Source organism: Anguilla rostrata, chromosome 8 (assembly GCF_018555375.3).
Source record: "Anguilla rostrata isolate EN2019 chromosome 8, ASM1855537v3, whole genome shotgun sequence".
NCBI classification, from domain to species: Eukaryota; Metazoa; Chordata; class Actinopteri; order Anguilliformes; family Anguillidae; genus Anguilla; species Anguilla rostrata.
In genome coordinates this window covers 41,170,747-41,185,519 of record NC_057940.1, presented here as the reverse complement: position 1 = coordinate 41,185,519, position 14,773 = coordinate 41,170,747, and the positions used below count along the sequence as shown (strand labels likewise).

General features: G+C 52.5%; 1 protein-coding gene across 3 annotated transcripts in view; it reads left to right on the top strand.

The window, feature by feature from the left end:
• vps50 (VPS50 EARP/GARPII complex subunit) overlaps positions 1-14,773 on the top strand; it is a 130,484-nt gene that overhangs the window by 13,793 nt on the left and 101,918 nt on the right. For all 3 annotated transcript variants that reach the window (XM_064348277.1, XM_064348278.1, XM_064348279.1), the window contains exons 5-9: positions 3,960-4,013; positions 9,213-9,283; positions 9,589-9,706; positions 11,334-11,369; positions 11,738-11,820. In XM_064348277.1, coding sequence (XP_064204347.1) covers positions 3,960-4,013; positions 9,213-9,283; positions 9,589-9,706; positions 11,334-11,369; positions 11,738-11,820 — 362 coding nt within the window. The remainder of the gene's footprint in view (positions 1-3,959; positions 4,014-9,212; positions 9,284-9,588; positions 9,707-11,333; positions 11,370-11,737; positions 11,821-14,773) is intronic.

Genomic DNA, 14,773 nt, shown 5'->3' with positions numbered 1-14,773 from the left:
TCCGTTCTAAATTGGGCAGTTTCTTTTTCAGGGATGGGGGTGGGGGGTGGGGGGTGGGGGGGGCTGTGGCTCTCGGGTAAATAAATATCATTCTCGACCGGGCGCCTTGTTTGCTGCGGGCGCCCGGCGTCCGTCCTTAATGGCTCATTCTGCCACTTAATTGGAAACTTGCTGCCATGGCTGGCTGCAGAAGTAATTGGCTGTCTGCGGTGAGGGTGTTGCAGGCATGTAACGCAATCGAGAGAGAGAGAGAGCACGTGGGAGGGAGAGTGGGAGAGAGACAGACAGACAGACCGACAGACAGACGGACAGACCGCCTCTGCTTCCAGAGTGTGCAGATGGAGACTGGCTGGGATGTTTTCGGGGGGTTAGCCGGCGTCCGTGGTCACCGGGCTCCGCTTCTTTGAAGTGGAGGAGATCCGTGGTTTCCGTGAAACGGGATTACGTCGGCATTAGAATCCTTCGCCAGGCCGGTCTCAAAGCGAACGGCTGAGGAACGCATCCCAACCGCGGCTAATCATCCTTCCTTCAGATAGAACCTGTCCAGTTCTCCATTGGGCCGCCTGTACATTGACACGGACCGCTTATTTCTGTTGTCTTTCCTAAAATTAGGTAGCTGTTGTTGAAATTCAGACGGCCTGTTTGACAGACGCCGAAGCTATCTGCTCTCCGCGTCGTTGTCTCCAGGGAGAAGTGGCGGGGAGGCGAAGCCATGCAAATGAGACTCCTTCAGTTCTGCATAGCTGATTGGCTTCTTAAGTGGCTCTTTCTAATCTGATATCCTTTGAATCTTTTTTTTTTGTTTTTTTTTGTTCGCTTTCCGTCCCCGAAACGTTTAGCAGAAAAGATTTAATCTTCCCCGCAGATAATTCGATTCCGTTTTGAGTGCGTAAACGCCGCTCTTGTTTTTTTTTAGGTAACGCCGTCCGGTTTGTTCTTTTTCTCCTGCGTTCTGCGAGGGCCGCGCCGATTAATCCCCAACGATTTCGCGGGGGACCGCAAAAAAAAAACGCGTTCGCGGTCGGCGCGGCGCGTTCGCCTCCGGGTTACGGCGGTAGGCCCGGCGGACGCGAGCGGGATCGTCTCGGGGGTTTTCGCTCTGCCTGAGAGAACCCTCGCCCTTGGAGAACCGGGCCGTTGCCCGGGGATTCTTCCGTTGTCGCCGCTTAACGTTATGCCCGTTTTCAGAACGGAGATTCAGAGCAGCGTCCGCTCGCGCTCTGTTTTCAGACGCCTTTCGCCGGCGAACCTGACCGATAGCTGCAGGTTGGCGGCGGCGGCGCTTCCGTTGCTGCGGAACAGATTCCGAGGCTCTGATTTGCTCCCTGTGCGGAAGCGCGGCTTGGCCTCCGCGGAACTCTTTGAAGGGCAACGATTGGTCCATCATGGCTGTGGAAACTGAAGAAACGATTGGCTCGCTGTTGGTCGAACCCCAGAGTAGGGAAGCTGCCCGTCTCGCGGCTGACTGATGCGGCGGGGTGCGTTGCTCAGGCACGCTTTCCCCGTGATCAGAAAGACAGCTTTGCTATCTTCAGCTTTTCGTGGCTGCTTCGCCACGGTGTGTTCGGTGGTTCTGGTCTCGCCGGACCCCGCCTCTGATGCTAAGTTTGTCCTCCGTCGCTGTCGATTCCCCAGTTCCCAAACTGCATATGTTACGGAGAGAGAGCGCAACGCCCTCGTCAGCCAGTAGGTGGCGCAGTGGTGCCCAACCAACCCGGAGAGCTGACGCGCGTCTCAGGTTTGAGGCCTTGCCAGCCCGTTATCTCCGAGAAGGCACGCGTCCGTAATACGTGCGGCAGACTGTGCCTTGCGGACCCTGCTTTAAACCCCCCCCCCCCCCCCACCGCAGAGTGAAACAGTGTGTCGAAGGCTTCAGAGTTAGAGTCATCCGAGGCCCGGCAGAGAGGCTCGCGCTGGTCCTGCCTGTGTTGGGACGCTGGCGGGGTCTCGGAGGGGAGGCTCGGGGGACCCGTGTGATTAAGCGGACGATAAACGTGTATTTTACGGCGCCGTCCTAGCCGCCGCCCAGCGGGGCCGTTAAAGCCGAATCGGGCGCCCCGCGCCGAGAATGATTTCCACCCTCTCTCTCTCTCCCCCTTTTTTGTTCCCGTACCAAAAAAATTTTGTTCTCCAGACGGTGACAAGATGTTGGTTCCTGGAACCCTGCTCGGGCCCCTCTCTCTCCGGCTAGCGCCGCGGCGGAAGCGCGTTCTTCCGCAGAGCGCAGAGAGTCTCCCCCGTCGGCTCTGTTTCTCTGACTGTTGACTGCAGACGGCCTCCCCTTCCTTCAGCGGTCCCGGGCCCGCTCCCTCCCGGGGGTAATCAAAGCGGGCGGCTCGGCGGCGTCCTCGTCGGGGGGGGGGGCGTGCGTTTTCGCAAACCGGAGGGTTGCGAGTTCAAAGCCGAGACGGGGCTCTGCTGAGCACGCAGAACGCGTGGAGCTAACGGAATCTGCCGTAATGCGATTCCTTTAATAGGCTTTTGCGGCGTTTAATAACGTGCCTCATTTGTGTTGCGGTTGTGTGTTTTGTCCCTGGGGGGTTTCCGTAGATCCCTGTTATTATCGTGCGCTGCAGAGGCGATGTGAATGCCTAACGAGGGGGGGGGGAATTCGCCCAGGGTTTGCCCTCCAGCGCTCTCCCCCTCTCTCTCTCTCTCTCTCCCTCTCTCCGGAGTCGTGATTTCGGCTGCGGTCTGACCTTTCCCGCCCTCTGCGGTCTGGAGCTACTGGCTGCGCCGCGATGCTAGCCGGGCCGGGTGGCCGCGGCTCCCGTTCGGTCAAACGCGCGGAAGTCTCGTTTGCATTTTTCTTTTCGGACCGGTCTTCTGTTTGGACCGGTCCGAAAGGCCGGGCGACCTTCGTTTGAGTCGTACCGCGCGCGGTAGCTATTTCCTCACGGGAAAGTCGAGGTCTAAGCTGCACCAGTGCCAATTGTGCCTCTTCTTCAGACGGATGGTTCGGCACTCTGATCACTTTGTTTTGACCTTGTTGTTAATGTGTAGAGTAGAAGGAAAGTTTTACCACCTAGTTTATGTCACTTTTTTCAAGTATTCCCATTTTGAATGCTTTTTTTTCCTTTTAGAAAAACACACTTGCAAGAGAAAGTAAAGGCAATACTAGCGGACCATTTAAAGAACACACACCTCATGTAGTGTAGTTGAACCTGTGACCCACCTAATGAGCATTTCCATTATCCACCTTAATATATTGTAGTTTGACATACAAAGCAAAGGTTTTGGGACTGACAGTTTTTTTTGTTTTGGCTCTGAACTCCAAGCACATTGGATTTAGCTGTAATTCCTACACAGATCACCCAATAGGGTAATGTACATACCCTCAAATTAAAGTGGACAGTCTTTAACCTCATATTCATTGTTTCATTTCAAATCCAATGCGCTGGAGTACATAGCCAAAGCAACAAAAAAAAAAAAAAAGCATTGTGTCACTGTCCCAGTTGTTTTGCATTTAACTATATGTTCAAATAAGGGGTTATTGCGGCATTTGATTTGACTGGTATGAAGTTGTTTTACACCCCTAGGCCTCGTTCAGTTCTCTTCTCTGATTTGTTGAGGTGCTGTTGATTTCCTATAACCTGCATTAGGATCATAATGCAGGCTGTGAAGCAAGCTAAAGTGGCATTATCGCAGTTCCAAATGAACACGCAGGTGCTTTCAGCAGTTAAGTTCGATTAAACCTTCTGTTTCTAGCGGTTCGTAACGGCAGCCGTTCCCCATGCCGCTATTGCAGTTTGTTTCCCTGCAGCTGCGCATCTGGTCGCGGTTTCTCTCTAGAGCGAGCGCTCCTCACGCGCTGCCTTGCCGCCAGCCCCGCCGCCAGTCCCGCGTGGGCCCAAAGCTCTGCCCCAGCCCTCAGACCAGGCACCGCTGTGGGCAGCCGGCACGGGGCCGGCGCTTCCGGAACACTCTTTGACCCCGGGGGTGCGGTTTTCTCTCCGCAGGTTTCCAAGAAGGTCGCCGACCTCATCCTGGAGAAGCAGCCCTCCTACGTCAAGGTAAGCGCGCCGTCAGAAGCGGACTTTCACTCGCCTTTTCAGAAGCTGAATGTCTGACACCCGTTCCGAACGTCTTCCCCTCACAGCAGCGGCGAAGCCCCAAAGCACGCGGCGCACGAACGCAAAGAGAATTCTCTCTCTGATTCCCGCGGGGTCGGTTTGCGCGAGAAGTTTTGCGAAAGGCGACTCTGTTTTGTGATGGCCTTGAAAGTGTGTTTAGATGAGCATAATAGCATAATATCATAATATCATAATATAAGAGCATAATATCTGCTTAAGATGAGCAGATAACTGGCCTTAGGCAAATCAGTCTTTTTAGTTGGCCTGACGATGTCCCAGCTCACGTGTAACGCCTAACAGTGTCATTGTGATATCAGAAATATTCGGAAGTGATTCCTGTTCGCGCGAGCTCGTGGAAGTCGAGCGCCGGTTTGCCGGTAGCGCGCACTGCCGTGGGACGGCGGGGGCTCTACCCATTATCTGGGACGGTCACGTTCTGTTTTCCGGATCAAAGTGGAGGCAGAAGAAAGCCGGTTACCTCTCCCCCTCTCTCCACAAACTCCCAGCAGCGCTTCCTCTGATCCATAATGGGGTCCCTCTCAACTAGAGATTTTTTTTATTTTTTATTTTTTATTTTTTTTTGGAACTTAGCCTTTGGTGGAAAGCCTTTGATCAGGCGCGGGCGGTGCTCTTAATCGTGGAAATCCGGTCTTTTAAAAACTCGATTGGATGGCGGTTAACTCCTGTCTGACCGACCTGTCCTGATTGGTCGCGCTGCGGGGGACCCTGGGGGGCCCGTGTGGTTTTGCAGGTGCGTGAGGCCTGGGGTGGGGGGGGGGGGCGGCTAGCTTCCGCTGCGCTGCTGCGCTCTCCCTGCGTTATCAGCCCAGCTCTCCCTGCCTGCTGCCCGCACTGCTGCCTGTGTGCGGAAGGGGCTGCTGGTAATTAGCCTCCCCCCTCCCCCGGGAGTGCAGCCGCTCCGCTACATTTCGCGCAGGACTGAACATCAGTATGAGGGTTTGCGCATTACCTGTGAGGAGCAGGAGGAGGTTTATTTTATTGTTTCCCTTACCAGTATTGTTGTAATGTTCTTTAGTCAAAATGTTTGCGGTACTTTTTTTATTTTTATTTAAAACTAGCTGCATGTAAATGATTTGGCAGAATTCACTGTATGTATTTGGTGTCAATAAAGCGTATTGAATTAAAACGGAAGGAGAAGAAAAGATACGTGTCCTGGATGCGGAGAAACCAAGGGCAGCCATCACCTGCAGATTTAAAGCGCGCTGCCTTCGGGAGAGTTACGCACAGCCTCTCTCCAAAGACCGCGTTACGGTTTCTCAAAGTGTCAAGCAGGCAGGACGACTAATTGCCTTTCAGCGAACAAGACAGTATTTATTTATTTATTTATGTATTTATTTATATATTTACCGTTTTACCGGGAGCAGATAACGGCACACGCCTCGGCCGTTTTTATTGGCCCGACGTCGTTCGGGGGGGCCGGGGGGTTAAGAGAGTAAGAATTGAATTCTCAAATTAGAAAGAGACTGCAATATCTCTGGGTCGGTGGCCCGCAACAGTGACGCTGTAATTGAGCCATCTATCAGCCCACAACCGAAGACTGTAAAATATAAATAAATAAAATAAAATGGAATAAAATAAAAATGCGGGCCCCGGATCCGGACCTCTGTTTTCGATTATTAGCGCCCCCTGGCTTCGTTTGTTAGTTGCGGCCGCGGTGTCAGAAATCGGCGGGACCTCGTTGTTTCCGCGGCGAACTCGTCCGCCGGCGGCGTGGCCGCGCTGCTCGCGCTCGCGGTTACGACGATGACTCCGGCGGTCGTCCGCTCGTACCGTCGCCATAGGGGGGCGTCCGCCGCCGGCGTGGCCGTTCCTCATTGGACGTATTGCATTCGGACCCCGCCCACTGCGGTTCCAGTGCTGAGGATGCCGGTGCGTATAGCATGCAGGGGTCACGCTGCTGCAGTGAATACATTAGCACCAAACGGTCTCCTGCGACTGAACATGGCGGTGACCTTGGTGGAGACATCGCGGTGACCTTGCTTGGTGCCTCAGAAACGCAGCCCATCGCCAATAAGCTGTAAAAGCTGCCACTTCTCTCAGCGGGCTTAATTGCCGGCATGGCGTTCTGTCTCGCGGTTGAACTGCTGTTGACAAGGTTTAACACTGGAGCCGAAAACGGTCGAGACCATTCCGATGCTCGCTAATTGTCCTAAGTAGGAAACAGGCTGTACTTCATTAAATTTTGCTTTGTCACTGTTCTTTGTGACTTAGAAAAAAAAATCCATTGCCCAGAACACAGACAATGCGTAAGTCTGCCCAAATACTGCTTTTGACGCGGTGTTCTTCAAAAATGGACCTTCTGTGCAATCGTGGGCAGTCTGTGAATTTGTAGCCCTGGGGTAACCCTTTTGCTACGCACAGTATGTCTGCTAATGCCTTGTCCGCACAAATGTTTGGTGAGTATTGAATTTTTTGTGTGACTTCAAATTGTAGTCATTGTGCGCGTGTGATTCCTGGCTGGTTCTGATCTCGGTTTTTGCGTGCTCCCGGTCGGCAGAAGTATTCGGACCGCGGGAGGTGCGTTTGAAGGTCAGCCGCTGTTCACAGGAGTGCGGTGGGAGTGGAGTGGAGGAGGCAGGCCAGCTCCAGCAAGCTCAGGCCTGCCGCTGAAATGGCACCACGGCAGATTATTATTATTAGTTTTATAATTAGCCGTTATTGTGCTCTTTCATACACACACTCAGCGCTCCCTGTAGATTTTCACTAAGCATCTTGGCTCTCTGCCCGATCCAGCTGTTAGCAAACTCAAGGCCAAATTATTATGGGTTTCATCCGTTGGGATTGCTACAAAGTGGGGGGGGAAATGTTAGCTTGCGCTGGAGAGCAGGTCAGAAGAGGAGAGAGCGTTCTGGGTTTTAGGAGTGAGAAGGCTCTTTGCTCTTTTACAGGGTTGCTATGCCTTGTGTACACTACAGGACATTACAAAAACCATGTCTCTTGTAAAAAAAAAAAAATAGCTGATATTTCCATTATAGGAAAGCTCACACTAGTTACTTGTAGTCACAGGCCTTGGTCACAGGGGGGTCACCACTTGAGCCTCGCCTGAAGAGTAAATAAAATCAAATCAGCTTGATATTCTTGCAGGAGTCGCAGACGAGTGTAAGGCCGCATGGGGAGAGCCGCCATCGTGTCGCAAATTGAACGGCGGTCGGAGGCGGGCGCGTGCGGTGATCACACAAAGACCGGGCCTTTTCCCAGGGTTTTTGTCCAGATCTTGAAAACCGATAAATGTGACAGTGACTTAAAAATCCCCTAAAATCCGCGTTTGGCCGCCGCGTGTCCTGTTCCGAACGTCGGCTTTTGTTTGGCCGCGAGCAGAGTGAGGACGGTTCTCTGTGAACTCTCCTCGCCCCCGCGTCGGCGAGTTCGGTACGTGGTCAGGGGAAACGGCGCTCTAATCCGCCGTCTGGTATTCAGACCGCGGCGGCGGCGACCGCGGCAGGGCACTCGCCGGTCCTCCGCGGGCGGAAGAGCTCTTCTGGGGCGGGGGTTATCGCCGGGGCCCCAGCTGGTGTCGGCGGTGCTGTCCCCCCCCCCCCCTGATACGGGCTCAGCTCGTTTCGAAGATGTCGCCGCGCTGCCTGCCAGACGGAGTCCGGGTGATGAAGAAAGGAAAAATGTTCTCACCCCTCGTCGCGACGCTTCTCGATAATTAAGCTCGCCGTTGCTACGCGCGCGGGAGGGCGACAGCTCAACCGAGCGTTTCCCGTTTTCAAGTTTTCACGAAACTCACAACGGGATTTTCAGGGGCGTGGCAAGAGCACGTCGCCTGTTATTCCCTTAACGTGACGCGGTTACGATGTCCTCTTTGTGAAGGCAGTGTCTCTGTTCAGGTTGGCTTCACGCATTACCTCAGAACAGCAGACCCTTTATAACAGTGGTGTCAAACTCGTGCCATGGAGGGCCGTGTGTATGCAGGTTTTCATTCCAGCCTCAGATCTTGATTATATAATTAGTTAAATTATTTGCTGAATTAGGGATGCAGGTTTGTGCACAATGGTGACCCGACGTCTATGGTGACCCGCATTGTCTAAATAAAAATTTTCTTATATTCTGTGCTTCAATGCAGTTAAACGCATATGGCTGAATGAGTAATTGGACTCAATTAAGGCAGCATTAATTGGTTGGAATGAAAACCTGCATACACACGGCCCTCCATGGCACGAGTTTGACACCACTGCCTTAACGTGACGCGGTTACGATGTCCTCTTTGTGAAGGCAGTATCTTTATTCAGGTTGGCTTCACGCATTACCTCAGGACAGCAGGCGCTTTATAATAAAGAAACAGCAAAGACGGGGCTAACAGGCCGGCGTTGTACAGAAGCGAGCGTTTCTCTGAGCTCAAGCGGGCGTCATCTTTGTATTTCTTGTGTGAAAACGAGCAAACGGAAAACAAACTGCGCCTGATGAACAGACTCCCTTTTTCGTGTTTTCTTTGCGACCAGAGCGACATATTGCTTCTGGCATCCTGGGTGCGGGACTCGGTCTGTGACTACAGGATCGAGTCTTTAAAAGGTCTTTACAAAATGACTTTTTTTGCGCAACGGTGGGCAAACTGAGTTTGTAGCCTTTCGCGGTAGGCCTGTGGCCATGCCCGTCATACCTGCCAATGGCCTTCTTCACAAGTAAGTATTTGTTGTGTGCTGAATGTTTTAGCCATTTGAAGTCTGTTGCGCATTACCCATTATTTAAATGGCCAGTGGGATTTAGCATCTCAACACTTTTACAGCTATTATGTTTTATTGCCTATAAATTATAAATTTAAATCATGAAACTTTAATTACTTCTTTACCACTACTTTAACAGGTTGCAGTTATTATTATTATTATTATTATTATGATGAACAGTACTACTTGTACCACTGCTAGTAATAATGGTTATATTAATAATAAAAAGAAGATGAATGAGATAATTAGTGACACAGTGATGATAATTAGCCATCGTTTGCTAATATATGCTACAGGCATAGCCGGTTACGTATAGTGCTTTTTGAGTAGCTGTGAATTAATTACCCTTCGCATCTCTGTGTCACATGTACCGCGTGGCACCGTGTGTGTTGAATACGTACCCTTTGATTACGAAATGCGATGGATTTTGAAAAGACCGCACTCTTTTCAGGAGCTGGAGCGGGTGACTTCTTTGCAGACCAACCTGCAGCTGGCGGCGGTGATCTGCACCAACGCGAGAAGGTGAGCGCGTGAGAAAAATACGAAGAAATACGCCGTGTTCAAAACCAGTTCCCTCTATGATAGCAGTGATGTGCTCTTAGGCGCGGTGAATGATTTGAAAGTCAAATAAGAGTATGTGTGCACATGTATGCTATTTTGTTTGAAGAGCTGTACATACAGTATGGTCTGAATGACAGATTGGGTTGCCATGTTTGTTGCTATGATGCTACGAGGCTGAAAGACATACTGCAGCACCGGGGGCTTGACAGTGCGTGCCGCTCAGTGCTCAGCGTTTAAGGCTTCTGTCGCGCTCTACCCCCCCTCAGACAGCTGAGTCTGGCAAAGGAGGGTTTCACCGGAGCCAGCCTGGGGCTCCTGGCCAATCAGAGGAGGAGGCAGCTGCTGACGGGCCTGCTGAAATCGCTGAGGACCATAAAGACCCTGGTACCGCCTCCCTGTTCGCCAGACACGATGAGAGCACCAATTTCCCGCCGTCACCCAGCTCGCGCGACGGCGGCTGTCAGCGCTGTCTGTCACCGCTGTCTGTCACCGCTGTCTGTCACCGCTGTCTGTCGCCGCTGGCAGCGTGCCATGTGTGTTTCATACCTGATACGCCGTACCGTTTTTATGTGTGAAGCGGCTTTACGGATGACATACATACTGTGATATTTGCAGGTCAGGCTGACATTTAACATTAAATGGTAAATTAGCATTTTTATATAGCGCTTTTATCCGAAGCGCTTTACAATTGATGCTTCTCATTCATCCATTCACGCACTCACCAACGGTGAAAGGCTGCCATGCAAGGTACCAGTCAGCTTGTTTGGGAGCAATTAGGGGTTAGGTGTCTTGCTCAGGGACACTTCGACACGCCCAGGGCGGGGCATCGAACCGGCAACCCCTCCGACTGCCAGACAACCGCTCTTACCTCCTGAGCTATGTCGCGTCAGCGTCATAGCGATTTCCTCACCTGGCTCTAAACTGCGCTCTCGATGGTGCGGTGCGTTATTTGCGTTTATAATGGAGTGTAGGGCTGCGAGTCGAAATTTGAATATTCCTCCCGATGCGGGAAGAAAAAAAATCCAATTGTTTAAATTTTTATTGTACGTGCGCGCTGAAAATCTAACGATGTTCCGCGTTTGAGAAACGTAATCTCCCGTGCCGAACGACCCCTTTATCGCCGCCGAACGGCCCATCGGGTTTTTGAATCGCGGCTGATTAGGGTTCCGCAGAAAGAGAGCGGATGATGCGCGGAACCAATCATCGCTCGTTGACCGGGATCCTCCAGTGTAGAGAAAGAGAGCGTTTCTCAGCTAGCGAAAAGAAATGCCTCCGCTTTCCAGAAGAGCGCTTTCTTTCTTCCGGTAGGGCGCGTTGTCAATAAAAAAAATTGTAGAGCTCCACTCTAACCTCTTAAGTGGATCGTCTTGTGTTTTTGGGAAATGATCTCTGAAAGGACTGAGCGAACAGAGCCTGCGAAACTGAAACAGAAATGTTTTTCATCAGGATGAAGCCCTGGTCATTCTTACAGAACGCTGTGGTTAAAATAAAATTTGTCGTTCGGTTAAAATACACGATCTTGACATGTCATTACAGTTCAGCTTTGTTTTTGTTACTTCAGATCTTTGTTACAAACAGCAATGCTGTCGGTTAATTGGCTGAATAGCAGAGGGGGCGTGAATTAAAGACGGCCTCTGAGAATCAGGCTAATTTTTTGTGCTGACTCACCCAGGCCTATTGCATCTGTAGAAAGTTCTGTTCTCAGTGCTGCTTCCGGGCATCTTGTGTGATCTCGATGTCTGGGTTCTGAAACGGATGTCTTAATAACCCTGCATTGTGGTTACACCACTTGAGGACAATTTAATGAAATGCAATTTAACAGAAAAAAATTTGCTTTTGGTTTTCTAGAAATGAAAATCCGCTCTACGCTGTAAAAAAAAATCTCCTTTTTTGTAATGCTTCCCTTTAATGCTTAATTTGTTATTATCGGATTGAGCGGAGGATGTGTATTGATTGCATAATAACTTTGCAAACAATTATTGCTGAAATTCTCTTTTTTCTTGTTTTTCAGCAAAGGACTGATGTGAGATTGAGCGAAATGTTGGAGGTAGGTGCAGCGGTGGAAAATAAAATCCAATCTTGCAGTCGTACCGGTCGCACAATTCAGAAGATGTAACCGGTGACAAATCATTCCCGTTACACAGACTGGAGCCATTCTTTCAAGTGCTCTCAAGTGTTGTGTGCTCAATGCAGTCACAGTAAATTACTTTCACTTTGTTTGGCCAGTGGAATCAGATGTAGTGCATGCCTGATGTATTTTTATGAGCGCGTCCGATGCATTTGCTATCATTTTGTCTGTGTCAGTGACCTCAGTTATTTTGGCAGGTTTTAGCATCACTGCATTTGGTGCGATAAAAAAAAAAAAAGAAAGAAAAAAAAGAATGCCTTTGACCTGAGTCTTGCTGGATTTTGCAGGAGGAAGATTATCCAGGTGCGATACAGTTGTGCTTGGAATGCCAAAAAGCCGCCAGCACGTTCAAACACTATAGCTGCATAAGGTATGTGAAGCGCCCTGTGGGAGTCAGAATGCTTGCAGAAGCTTACTGTCTCTTTTCCTCTTTTGTGTGCCGGTAGCCCTAGCAACAGCGGGAATTTGTTGGTGACATAGGAGAGAGCGAGGCCTCTTGAATTCCAAAATGAGCCGAGTTACGGCCCGCTCCCTGATTTGAAGTCGGTTTTCCCATGTGCCAATCAAACTCCCTTTGTTGTAGGGCGAAGGATTTTGATTGGCCCGTGGAAGTGATTGACAGCAGAACCCTGACTGCCTATCAGGGGTTTGGTAAAGCGACGTGTTCCCGGTCTCGGCTCGGCTCGGCTCAGGCGGTCGGCGGACGCGACGGTTCGGATCCCGTCTTCGCGCGGCAGTGGGCGTGGCCTGCTTTTTGCGCGAGGGGACCCGGCGGCGCTCCCGACAGCGCTTTCTCAGCGCTCTGAGCGCCGCGCGTGGGAAGCCCCCCCCCCCCAGGCGCTGGTTCTCCCGGGCGCGCTCCATTGAGACAGCCGGCGGCTGATGAATTGGAGGTTGGAGCTCCAGCGGTTTTAATTTAAAGCCTCGCCGCGCCGCCCAGCCCCCGCCGCCGGGCCCCCGGAACGCCGTCCTCGCCAGCGCTGCGTTTTTAGACTGACGTTCTCGCCCCCCCCCAAGGCTCACCAGCTCCACTCGTAGTCCTCTAGCGCGGGCTGTAGAAAGAGGGGCGCGGAGCGTCGGTCGCCCGGGGCGACGCCGTCGCGCGCTGACGGTGACTCTCGCCCGCTGCGCGCCGACGGGTCGATGAGGCTTTGAATCCGGCTAATGGGCCGCTCTTGTTTTCTTCAGGGGCCCGCCCCCGAGGGGAGGGGCCGGGGGACGCGCTTCCTGGTAATGCTCTCGGTAAATGACGCCGGCCGGTGCTCCCGGCCCCGGCGGCTATCGATTGGGCGAGCTATTACCGGCCGCTGCAGCCGCCGCGCGCAGACTGATTGGCCAGGCTTATCGCTGCTTACAGAGATGTCCTTGCTCGTTGGGGATTAAGTGGGGGGGGGGATGTAATCACTCAAACCATAGTTTAGTCCAGGGTTGTCAAACTCCACTCCTGGAGGGCCGCAGCATCTGCTGCTTTTTGGTGCATTTCAGCAGGAGTGATTCATTTCAGTCATTGATTGGCTTAAAGAGACCGCACCCCTTGTTCCCAAGGCCTTAATTGGCTGCTAATTGAAAGGAAATCACGAATACCCGCAGACACTGTGTGGCCCCTCCAGGACTAGAGGTTGACACCCCTGGTTTAGTCCGTAACTCAACCCAAGGGCCACATTTTAAGCAAAGCGATGTGTTCTTTAAATCCTTTAAATATTTCAGATTTATTCAGCGGCTGTCGGGTTGTAGATCTTGTTTTTCAGCATGTGCTCTGCTGCGACCACACAGTCTGTACACTCTACCGTGTCCGTGTCCGTGTCAATGTCCACACTTATGTCACTGGTATGTTTTCTAAGCGTCTGAACGTCCGGGATGGATCACAGTCTGGATCAGAGTTGTGATCCTGTGGATTATCAGCGACAGTTAAAGTAACTGCGCTGTTTTCCGAGTTTCACGATGACAGCGTTGGACCTGCTCTCATATTCCCGCGAACGTTCGCGTGAATCGGTCAAAACTAGGAGCACGGAGCGATACTGCGGTTCGGCGGAGCGGCTTCCTCGGTCAGCCAACGGAAACATTTCCAGAATTTTCTCTGAAAGGCCGCATTAGGAGGCGTATAAAAAACGGCTGGGTCCTCTGCGGTGCGCGCGTGTGTCTTACGGCCGAGGTTGAGCGCTTGTCGCCGTGGAGCTTTGCCACGTTCACCTTGAGTCTCTGCAGCCGTAACCTCCGCTCTCATCGCTGTGGGTGCGCCGCGAAATGGCGCCTCTCCCTTTAAGCTCCGATTCGGCGGTGGAGGAGGATCTCTGCTCTGAAGTCTTTGGTTGTCTCAGCCGGGGTGCGGAGTCTCGGGGGGGGGAAGCGTGGATCCCGGGATTAGGCACGTTCAGGGACGGTGCCGGCGAAGCCTGCCTTTCCCCGCCGACCCAGGGGAGAGGAATCGGGTACCAGTTATCTCCGGCAGCTATTCAAAGGACAGGCAGAAATTCGCCTCCTCTTCCTCACTAAGATGAAATAACCACGCTTTTGCATGGATCCTGGATCGGTTGCCCCATTATATATTATTGCGATGATGTATTATTTTTCAGTTATTCGCGTTTGCGTGTGGAAGTCTGTGGCCCCGTCCGTGAGTGAGTGGACTGAACCGGCGGCGTGGGGTAATTATTCGGGGCTTCGCTGCAGGCGGGACGCGAGGGAGGGTCGGCGAGGGGATCTCTCGGCGCGCTGCGGAGACGCCGCGCTGTTCGGCGCCGCCCCGCCGCACGGAGCGAGGGCTCGGGGCGCTTTAATTACGCTCCGGCGCCCGCCGCTGAGTGCCGCTGATTGGGGGGGTGGCCTCGGACAGCTGCGGGGCGTTCGGCTGGGGGGGGGGGGCACGAGCGCGTTTCGGGGATCCCGGGCCCGCCGTTCCCGCCGTTCCTCGGGTAATTACGTCCCCCGCCGAGCGCCGCCTCCTCAAATCGATTCCGAGCGGGGGGGGGGGCGGCCGTGCCCTCGAATGAAAGGACGGGCGTCGCCGGTGACTCTTGCCAATTACGCCTTCGAGAGAGGAGAGGGGACGTATCCTCCTCACGGGCGAGCTCCAGACCCGCGGGCCCCCGCTTATCCCTCCCCTCTTTGAAACTGCGGTGTGGGGGAGGGGGGCCAGGCTTTGTGAGGGTTTGTTCCTGCAGTATATACGTGAAGTGCTGTAAGGCAAACAAGCCCAGCACAGGTCGATAAGCCCACAAAACAAAACCTGATTTCTCTGCTCTGCTTTTCCTGATTTCTATCCTCACCTGCTCTGGGTTTCCTGATTTCTCTCCTCACATGCTCTGCTTTTCCTGATTTCTATCCTC